At 45.9% G+C, this 11,367-nt stretch overlaps 1 protein-coding gene across 1 annotated transcript; it reads left to right on the forward strand.

Moving 5' to 3' along the window:
* Positions 1-1,366: 1,366 nt before the first annotated feature.
* Positions 1,367-10,444, forward strand: LOC144936531 (potassium voltage-gated channel subfamily A member 3-like). The gene is made up of 2 exons (XM_078863707.1): positions 1,367-1,822; positions 4,771-10,444. The coding sequence occupies exon 2, from the start codon at positions 4,800-4,802 to the stop codon at positions 6,234-6,236; it is 1,437 nt and encodes a 478-aa protein (XP_078719833.1). The 5' UTR covers positions 1,367-1,822; positions 4,771-4,799; the 3' UTR covers positions 6,237-10,444.
* The last annotated feature ends 923 nt before the right edge of the window (positions 10,445-11,367 follow it).

The following is an 11,367-nucleotide window of genomic DNA, read 5'->3' on the forward strand; positions in this document are numbered from 1 at the left end:
ATGAACAAGCGTGTCTTTTTCTTATGATCGACGGATAGACAACATACATGCCTGAGCTTAAAGTAAATATGAACACAGCAGGTGCATAAAATTACAAGTAATTGAACGACCTCTTTATCATAGAAAAGATTAAAGACCTTCCCAGACTGAAGCCAATTCTCATGGTCTTACAATGCCAGAATTATTCCCGCTCCTGCAGATGAGCTGATCTCATCTCTGTGGTGACCATCATTCCAGTTGCGTTCTCGCCTTTGGCTGCCATTCTGTCACCAGTCTTAGCCAAAGGCCATTCATCCCTCTCAGCAATTTCTCATACTCAAACCATCTTGCTTTTCTTATCATGATGTTCCTAATTTACATTTCGTTTTTGAGTCACGTGTTCCTTTTTCTGTCTCTGGGTGTAATTCAGAGCTGCATTTCTCCCAGCATCTGTATATGTTTTTGTTCCATCTTCTGTTCGTGTTAATGATTGGACCATTTTATACTTTCGTATGTTGCCTTTGATTATCAAATTGCACTTTTTTTCAAAAAGCACTCAAACCTGTTCTCCCTCACCTCTTTATTTGATAACATTTTCTCTAGGTATACAAAAAGATCAATTATTTTCCAGGTCCCCTGAATTGTTTACATACAGCGTGGGTGGAAAGTCCCTCCGCCCCTATCTTAAACTGATCATCTGGACCCATAGAGGTACAGTATAGGGACTTCCTGCCCACCCTATATATACACAAATGAAATACATTTACAACCAGGCGAGGAGTACACACATCGAGACAAAATACTATTTTAAAAGGAAGAACTGCGGTTCAAATTAAGAAGGGGACAAACATATTTCAGTTCAGAAAAACAAACCAGAGAAATAAAACAAAATTGCAATTGAGTTTAAAATAATATATAACGCGTAATTGCAATCATTAAGTAAATACATCTTCCAGACATATTTCAAATCAGTTAATTCCAACGGTTCAATAATTTCACATGCTGTGTAATGTGCACATTACTTCGAGTGGCTTTTTTGTCATCGTCAGCCTTGGTCAATCCACTTCTGGATGAAGACCTCTTCTGCGAGCCTCCGCCATCTCATCAATTAATGAATATATTTGACCTGGAGTTGGGACACCTCGTTTGCAAGTGTCCAGTATGTCATACGATGCATACATAGAACGATCCTGCGGTTTACTAAGTTTATATACTCAATAAAAAAAACCCAAAACGTGATATTACAGTGGAGTATTCAGTGTGTATTCCTTTCCATCCGTGTCCTATGCAACGACGTCCCTCCATCTCCCCAGGCACCACCCCACTCATCTCCCCTCCCCCGTCTCCCCGTACCCCCCCCCCACACATCCCCCCATACAACCATCCATCCGTGAGCTGTGTCAAGGGTTATATTCCGTGGCGAAGAGCGCCAGAGATGTAGCGAGCACTGGGACGCCTGCTAATAGAGACCCATCTGGTACATCGCCATCATCATCACCACCACCACCACCACTATCATCATCATTATCACCGCCACCACCACCACCATCATCTTTGCTCACTGGTGTCGCATCTGTATACATTTGGTCTCTCTTTAGTCTACTCTCAAGCTGTTATTTTTGGTCCCAATTTTGTCATGTGCATCAATTCTCAGCAAATCCCGAACGCAGTTTCGACTTAGGCGCTTATTTGCCGTGTACGCGGACACAGTGATATTGTTGCGTTTGCTTTTCCTGTTTATTGGTGGCGGCGGGGGAGGGCATGTACGATAAGCGGCGCTTCGTGCGTTATGGTGAAGACAAGTCGGATGTTAGTCGGCGAGACGGAGTCGGCGACAGAACCGGTGAGTTGTAAGTGTCTGTAACACAAAACACGTGCTTTGTATCCAGGGATGCAATGCATTTGCGGACACCCTGCTGCTTTCAAAATGTGATTCGCTTTAATCTCAGAAGGTGCTTGCGTGTTGTGGAAGTAACAGCTTCCATACCTTACAGAGCACAGTGTTAACATGTAATAAGTGCGTTGAAACGTTATAGAGGCTTTTAAATAGCATGTTGTGGGGATTTCCAATCCCCCCTCGCCCCCCATTATTTATCCGGATTATTATAGTGGGGTGTCTGTAACTGGATCGCCCTTGGTACGCGCGGTGTGCACGACACACGCCTTTTATGACATTCACTGTAATATATAAATAAAGCATTCAAACAGGTTGCATGCGCTTTTTAATTTTTTTTGGGGGGGGGAGGTGGCTGTTGACAGAACCGTGTCGATTTTTCTCGCTGTCTTAGTAGATTCGTTTTTATATATAACGTTTTTTAAAATAAAAAAAAACAACAGCATATCGCCTATAATCAATGGAGCGCGCGAGACGACGCTGATTGAAAAGCTTTGTTTTTTGGTGCCAGTGATGACAAAATACATTCCGCATTCTATTGGCGAGGGTGAGCCCCACTCCATAGGACAACGGCTGTACACGCGTAATGTACATGGCTCTGTGTGTGTGCGTGTATGCAGTGCACGCACGTGCCGTTATACCAACGATTATAATCACATCGCTGCCCGTTAAGGCGTTTCACAAGTTGTCTGCCCAGTTAAGAAATACCACTGCCCTTTAGTGGCCGGCTTTGACGCAATACAGCGATCCACTTAAACTGTCGGGGGCAAGTGCTGTTTGCGAGCACCTATGAAGGCCGGCACGGCACACGAAGGGGTGGGTGGCCAGCGTCACACGCCCCACCGCCTTTGTCTCCCCAGTCGCGATGTTTACACACCGTACCAGATCCCCATTTGAGGCTGAGTCGACCTAGGGGACGCCTAGGAGGGGTTCATATAATCGTCACTGGTGTTGTCGGTCGTGAGCGGGATTCGAAATGGGGTAGCCAGGTTCGTAGGGTGGTGAGCTTATTAAACTACACTACCACGAGCCCCCCATTCCCTTGCTAAGCAGCAGCTGAGTGAACTAGCGTTACTGGTGCCCATCGTAGTAAAGCCTCACTGCGTTATCAGCCTCTTAATTAGAAGGATCCTACACTGAGACTATTATGCTTGTTTACCCAGGAAGGTCTCACTGAGCCTCATGACTTTCAGGAGGGTGCTGGCAAGTTTATGCAGATCAGGGCATTTTTTTAATCTGGATATTCTAATTAAGTAATCTGCTGGCATTTCAAATTTGGCAAAGTTGGACCATAATGCCGGCACGCAGTAGCCTACTGAGCACCATTGTGGCGAGATGTTAACTACCTCGCCTGGTATACAGGAGCCGAGGGTTCGATCCCGACCCTGACGCCTGTATATTTGGAGTTTGCATGTCTATCTTCACGTGTTTTTTTTTATCCGGCCCCTCCGGGTTTTCTCTCCTCGTTAGAATCAACATTCGTTTCTAGTATTTGGCAGCTGTAAATTTCCATGTGATAAGCCACTTTGTTGAGATATAATTTGGGATAGCCAGGTCAATGTGCCTTACCTGGTGAAATATAATATAGTTTTAAGTTTTTATAGTTTTACTCTAGCGAATGACGTCACGGGACTCATAACGTCCACTGTGAAGCAGACGGCACATAGTACAGTATTGTATGGATGTAGGTTGAACTTTTCCATGTAGCCAACCGTGCGAATTGGAGTATTGGTGCAGTTAGTACACACTGCAGTATTAATCAGGGCGGCCGCTGGTTTCGAACCGTGATCCTCTGCAACAATTGGTGAACACACTACCGCCAGGCCATGCATATTCATTCACGAGACCGATGCGTGCGAGAAGGTGATACTCCAAGCTCTGCACAGATAGATTCAAGAATCCATTGCTGTACTATCATCTACTGGCCACTGCACGGCCCAAGCCCAGAACACCCAGTATATCCTAGTACTGTCCTGTATACTCAGGCAGTTTGCTACCAGAGTACTAACCAGACCAACCTGCTTTAGCTTTTGATAATTACCATTGTTTATCATTAGTCTTTTGGGATTTTTTTTTAATCATGTGATACGTTTTGCAATGCCATGCTAGCATTGCACGTGCAGTTGTCCACTTAAGAAGCAGCTAATCTGAATGTAAATTTATCTGGAGAAGTCCCCCTAGACCAGGCCACCAAATTCAATGAATGAGGATTCATTTTGCAAGCCGAGTTCATGCAAACGAGGTCACAATCACGAGAATGGAAAAAGTAAATAGGTTACATTTGACCCGATAATTCGGATAAATCGGCTCATCTGCCCTGGTGCTGCTTACCCGTTTATGATAGCAAGGGCAACAGTAATCATACAACGGAGGAGCATGTGCCATTGTCGAGGGTGTGTGTCCTGGGTGGTGGAGGGCGATTGAATCTCATTCGTATATTGTCAAGACGCATGCTATTACAGTATTACCCTCCGATTAACACCTCCGATTGGCACGGTTCGCTACGTACGGTGTGAAAGATGTTCAGCATACATTGCATTACTATACATTGCATGTCCATGCAATGTAAAATCAACTGAAATTTACAAATTTGTAATCGCCTGCCCTCACTAATTTGTAATCGCCTGCCATTAAACATAAACGAATTGTGACATCGTCGTCAAAATTATGGAAATTCGACATCAACTGCCATTCAAATTCTGACAATGACATTACAACCCCAGTCAACACGATCGTTAAAATCACCAGTACCTACTAAAATATTAACAACCACTCACTCTTACTTATACGAAACATACTATTTCATTTCTGCGCTGCCACTGATTTTCTGCGTATTTTAAAATTCCACGTGGCTTTTTACCCGCCGTAATTTTTCGTTGAAATCTGCCGCCTGCCAGCCTGACCCCCGCACGGTTGTCCAAACGCCATGGACGACGCCGCGTTGCTTGAAGATGGCCCCGAGACGGCGGAGCCGCTGACGCACGAGTACTGCGAGAGGATCGTCATCAACGTGTCGGGACTGCGCTTCGAGACTCAGCTCAAGTCGCTCGACCAGTTCCCGGACACCCTCCTGGGCAACCCCAGCAAGAGGTCGCGCTACTTCGACCCCCTGCGCAACGAGTACTTCTTCGACAGGAACCGGCCGAGCTTCGACGCCATCCTATACTACTACCAGTCCGGCGGGCGGCTGAGGCGTCCGGTCAATGTCTCCATCGACGTGTTCAGTGAGGAGATCAAGTTCTACGAGCTCGGCAACGAGGCCATGGCCAAGTTCCAGGAAGACGAGGGCTTCATCAAGGAGGAGGAGAAGCCGCTGCCGTCCGACGAGTTCCAGCGGCAGGTGTGGCTGCTGTTCGAATATCCCGAGAGCTCCAACCCGGCCAGGGGAATTGCCATCGTTTCCGTACTGGTCATTCTCATCTCCATCATCATATTTTGCCTCGAGACTCTGCCTGAATTCAGGGACGAGAAGGAACAGAAATTTCTCCCAACAAAGGACATCAATGGCACGCAGGTAAAAATTATGCATGGCAGCTCTTTCACTGATCCATTTTTTATTGTGGAAACCATATGCATCATTTGGTTTTCCTTTGAACTGCTGGTGAGGTTTTTTGCGTGCCCCAGCAAACCGGGATTTTTCAAAAGCATCATGAACATCATTGACATCGTGGCCATTCTGCCCTACTTCATTACCCTTGGCACCGAGATGGCCAAGCACCAAGGGAGTGGCCAGCAGGCAATGTCACTGGCGATTTTGAGGGTGATCCGGCTGGTGCGAGTGTTCCGGATATTCAAGCTGTCCAGGCACTCCAAGGGCTTGCAGATTCTGGGCCAGACTTTGAAGGCGAGCATGAGAGAGCTGGGCCTGCTCATATTTTTCCTCTTCATCGGCGTCATCCTCTTCTCCAGCGCCGTCTACTTTGCCGAGGCCGACCACCAAAACTCGGAGTTCCGCAGCATCCCCGACGCCTTCTGGTGGGCCGTCGTAACCATGACGACGGTGGGATACGGCGACATGCGTCCCGTGACGGTGGGAGGCAAGATCGTGGGCTCGCTGTGCGCCATCGCCGGCGTGCTCACCATCGCCCTCCCCGTGCCCGTCATCGTCTCCAACTTCAACTACTTTTACCACCGCGAGACGGACAACGAAGAGCACGCGAACTACCTGCACGTCTCAAGCTGCTCGCACCAGGAGGAGAGCAGAAAGAGCAGGAGCCCGTCCATGAGCAGGTCCGAGTACATGGAGATGGACGACGGTGTGAGCAACGACGTTGACTTCAAGGTGAAGTTGCCCCTCAAGCCCGACAACTGCGCGCCGCTCAACCACAACTGCATCAACAGAAACGTCGAGACCGATGTCTGACGCCCTGCCTACCGAGTCGCCACGAAATGCCTTTAGTTCATTTTTGCAGCAGCAGCAGCACTGCAGAGGTCGCAAACGGGTTTTGATTCCTTATCCGTACCCGTACCCGGCCGAACCAGGGTCGCAAACGGGTACCCGTACCTGGCCGGGTACGGGTAGCCGGGTATCGGGTAGGGTACGGGTACCGGGTACCCGGTTACGACCTCTGAGCAGCAGACGACTTCTGTCGCCGTTTCAGTTTTACAACACAATCTCGGAGACGCATTCGGCAACAACTGACCCTCTTTTTTGCGCTTTTGTTTTCGCCAAACTAACCCAACGGACCAAAACGGTGCGTTCATCAATATTCCGGAGGCCTGTCCACATCTTCATCGGCTGCGGTGAACCGGCAGCAGGGCACTGCCGCGTTTTAAACGCGGCTCTTTCAACGTCCGCAGCGAGTGAAATCGAAGTGGACTCCTGTTGTTGTGCTGCGTTGCTTTGCGATGAATGTGTACAAACTTCGTTTAATCTGTCACCCCCCCCCCCGTCGCTACACTTTAACGGTCGAGTGGAAATTGGAGTCACGTGGTAAATAAATGTTTTCAAATCAAGTTTATGTCTGTGAACGTAAGTGTTTCCGTGTACATAGTTGTCAAATGTGGCGTTATTTTGGAAGGAGGTTCGCAGCCAAAACTAATCCACCCACCCACCTTTTGCAGTGCACCATGCAACGACATGAGTGCAAACGCGAACATTCCTTCGTGGAGGTGGGATTGAGAGCTGTGCACCTCCTGCCACAATGAAGCCGGCTTCATGGCTACAGATGGGTGATAAGTTTTAATGCAGATTTGGGATGAACTAAATGTTGGCTTTATAACAAAATGCAATAGCGTGTATAAAGTAATGTTAAGGTTATTCGTCCCCCACGTTTATCTGCTAGGGCATAAATGTGGAGGAAATATATTTCCAACTTGCAATGACGTGGCACTTTTGTTTGTGCGTGCCTGCACTGTGAAGGCAGACGTAATAGTAATTATTGCTCTGTATTATTTAATTGCACAATTTTATTACTTGAACATAACAATTTTTATTCAAATGTGTTAATTTCTAGACGGCACTGTCACTTACATGCACCTCACATTGCCATACAGTTAATTGTTTACTGCTTTGATTTACATAAATCACAGCAGTAAACGTGCAATTAGGGATGGGTGCTTTGTCAAAATGATTGTATTAACCATTAAAATTGGAACTCGCATTTCATCAGCAATAAAACAAAGATTGTATCAAATGTATAATTTAACGCTTCAAATTAAAGAGTAAATCGTGAACGCATTACTTAAGCAATTTTTCATAGGTATCAATGTGTAGTATAGTTTATCCTTCTTAGTATTATAAAATTCAACTTTTTTTCTGTTTATACCGTAATTCATATAATAAGTCACCCACCCCTGATGTGCCTACATTTCTTAATTTCCGGCCAGTGCAGTGGTAAAACATAGTTGTAGTCTTCATCCATAACTTAAACACACCAAGATGCATTTAGGTCTGCCGAAAAAAAAAATCTTGATCTCTTCTATTTTAGGGAGTGCTAAAATTCCAAGGAGCTGAAATATTTTTTCTTTAAAAAATCCTAAATTTTATTTGACAAATTGCATGAAATATATTGCACCTGAGTGTGTGTGCGTGCGAGGATGTGTGTGTGCCATCACAGCACCTGTGAGGCCTCGCTCTGTGGTGGTCATTATATATCCCTTTCATCTTATGTCCATCTTATCATCTTGTGGTTATCCACGCATTGCTTCGTCTTATATTATTGTTTTTTTTATTTGGTTACCTTTGTTTAAACCCAGTTCACATGTCCCTGAACCATTACCCTTGACTTCAGCGCCTTAACGAGCAATTTTCCAGGACGTGATGTATGTCACAGTGCGGTAATTTAGGTTGCCACAATCAATAAACCAGTAGGGAATAAATATATAAAACCAATCTGCAAAAGACAAAACGGTGAAAATTGTGACCTTTATTTGATAAAATGCAAATTTGGAAGCTAAGCTCATACAAGTGAAGAATTTCCACCTCTTGTTGAATGCCCAGGAATTCATGGCAACAACAAATACCATCGCTTTAAAATAGTCTCATCCAATGACGAAAGGTCATTCGGTGATGCACCTACACTACATTGTTTTATATCATCCACCTGAACGCATGTGGCTTGCAAGAATTAATATCACCAGCCCTCATAATGATGGATGCATTGTTCAACCTGTCTGAGGGGTTGACCACTTATTTCACCATAGCGAGAGCCCCCATCGGTGATTGAACCTAAATCAAAATTGGCATGAAGAGGCGCAAACAAGATGTACTCACTCAACTTTGTAGATGATCACTCACCGGATATATCTTAACAGTGTGTGGGTGGCTTTGGGTGTCCACAGAGATTGCTTGGTGATGTCTCCAATATGAAAACAAGCCGGCTCGGCCGCTCAGGGGAATTTTGACTTCAACAAATATTTGCAATTCTCACCGCTATGTATGTTTTTTTGACGTGAGTTTCGAGTCTTACCCAAAGCTTATCCACCAGAGCGTCGGCAGCGGCATTGACGGCTTTGCGTGTCGCTCGACGGCGACAATGTAATTAATGTCCGGCAGCACTACTAACAATCAGGAGAAATGGGCTTTGCGATGCCCTGCCAACTATTCATCATGCCTCAGAATGGAGTTTAAAATCATTTCATGCCTCGCTAAGCCCTGTTTTATTTCATTTTTTTTTCTCGTACAACAAAGACCCGCGGATGCATACGGAGAGAAAAAAAACAGACGCGGGTTCGTGTTGCAGCGGGTAAAGGCGATATTTCTGGGAGGTCTCATTTACCACGTTAATTTGAAATCCGTATTCAAAATGTGATTTTTTTTTCTTTTGTGGAAAATGTCCTTTTAATATACACTGTACTGTATATTGTTATTGAAGCATTGGTGATATGATATTTATTCATGAAGCATTGGGCTATGCCTCTTATATACATTTATTTTCTGAAATGTAAACAAAGGATTGGCACACTTCGCTCGGGGAATCCGGCGACCTGAGCTCGATTCCCAGGCACAGTTGATGTTTTGTGGCGAATGTGAGTGGTGGTGAAATGAGTCTTGTCCCCCCATCAGCAATCTGCGCTGACCAGCGTGGTGAAGTATGTATTAAACAAGCCTCATGACCAACACGGCGTGATGAGGCCTTCATCCAGAGGTGGATTGATAAACAGCGTGTAAGTAAACAAAGGATGCCCCATCCTAGCTCACGCTATTTACGTCACAGGGGCTCTTCCGGAGTGAAAGCCCCCCCACCCCCCCAACTTGCACATGTTAAACGTGCGACATGGGACACGTTGCTAGGATGACAAATGGCGTGGCATTTATTGCACCGTTTTGAGGACCAAAGGTGAAGCTTTATCAAAACATCACAATGAGCAGTGCGAAGAGGGGGAGGAGAGCTTACCACGAGTCGTTTGTTTTTTACAATATGAATTGGCTTTCAAAAGTCTAAAGAAAGCCTCGATTTGTTTTGTCTCCTTTGCGTGCGTTCAGCAAAAAAAAAAATCATTTCCGTCAATTAAAAATTCCCATCGTCAAAATCCATAGTTTAAGTTGAACATGCCTTACTGCGTGTGCGTGTGTGTGCTTTGTGTGTTAGGTTGATATTGATGTTCGATAGCAATGCATCAGAAATAAGCAAAAGGATACTGTACACATTTGCAATGGCCTTATAAAGATGTATGGGGAGTTTTGTGTCAAAAGATCTTTTATTAATATCGTTGTTTTTTCGAGTAATTCCAGGCTGTCATTCAACGTGGCACCATTGTGTTTTGTGTAGTAGATATGAGCTATACTGGTATGAGGTCTTGGGTCAAGAGAAAGGACGAATAATCATATCAAAATCGAGTTGAGAATTAATGTTTTGCAATTGTAACATGATTCTCAAAGTAAATGTTTTGCCAGCTCTGTCGATGTGTGTATGTGTATGAACGTAGTGATTCGTATGTTTCATTAAAACGAAAATTCGTTCATGTCATTCTATGTGGTTTTTGGAATGTTTCATACTGGCACGTTGCGCATACAACCGCATCCACAGACAGCCCCGTAGCGTGTGTGTGCATGTTGAACCTTTTTCGTACCGTACGTAGCCAACCGTGCTAATTGAAGGTTCTGGGAGAGGGGGGGAGGTGGACAAAAAAAGAATCACAAAAAGCAGTTCTAAAAATAGATGAGTTTGCAATCTGCACACCCGAGTGCTCAATCGTTGTAGGGGTGGGTGGACAACATAAAACAAAACAATCCCCAATTAAGCGATGGGCATCGCTGCCTTTATTATCCCATATATACGTGGCGAGGGAGGTGTGTGTGTGTGAGAGCTAGAACAGAAAACACGATCTAGACAAATGCAAATGATGTCGTTACTCGTTCGGTTTAGCGTTTAGCACTCGGTGTTAAAACTTTGTTGTCATTGGCCTATTGTACCCCCCCTCCACCCACTGAGTTTTTGAATGCCCCCCCCCCCTGCCCCGGCACCATCCCCTCCACCTTTAAACGGTAGCTGTCCGAAGAGCCTAGAGGAATGAGTAAAGGTTAATGCATGTGTCCTTCCTAACCCCCCCCCACAACCACCACCGCTTGACCCTACCAAACGCAGCGCCACTCTCTCCTCCCTCCAGCAGCGGTAAAGCTCCTGCACCACTGCACTCTGTCTCAGGCGGGGTGAAATGTTGGCGATGTTTCTTCTCTCTTTGGGATTCCGTTTCCCGAGCGCTGTGTTGATGATGATGGTGGTGGTGGCGTGACCTCAACAATTGACGTCTTTGTTGATCGCGTCATTAAAATCATCGTGATGCTGCTAAATTTACTCCGCAGCTGCGTTGCTTCCCGTCTCGTCTGCTCCCCCCACCTCTCCCTGCAAGCTCACGAATCCCTTCCACCCCCACACACAGTCACCCCCTCCTCAAACGCTGCCTCCCACAAACCCAACCCAACCTTGCCGGCCCACTCCACACACACACCCCGAGCGAATGACCTACTACCCCCTTCGAGTGTTCCCGTTCCAGAAAGGCATCCAGAAAAGGGCATGTGGAGCAATGGTCCGAAGGGAAGGAGGGGGGTG

This window comes from Lampetra fluviatilis, chromosome 16 (genome assembly GCF_964198595.1).
Source record: "Lampetra fluviatilis chromosome 16, kcLamFluv1.1, whole genome shotgun sequence".
Lineage (NCBI taxonomy): Eukaryota > Metazoa > Chordata > Hyperoartia > Petromyzontiformes > Petromyzontidae > Lampetra > Lampetra fluviatilis.

Excerpts from the sequence above, each read along its gene's own strand:
- LOC144936531 (XM_078863707.1), top strand. The coding sequence starts at position 4,800 with ATGGACGACGCCGCGTTGCTTGAAGATGGCCCCGAGACGGCGGAGCCG.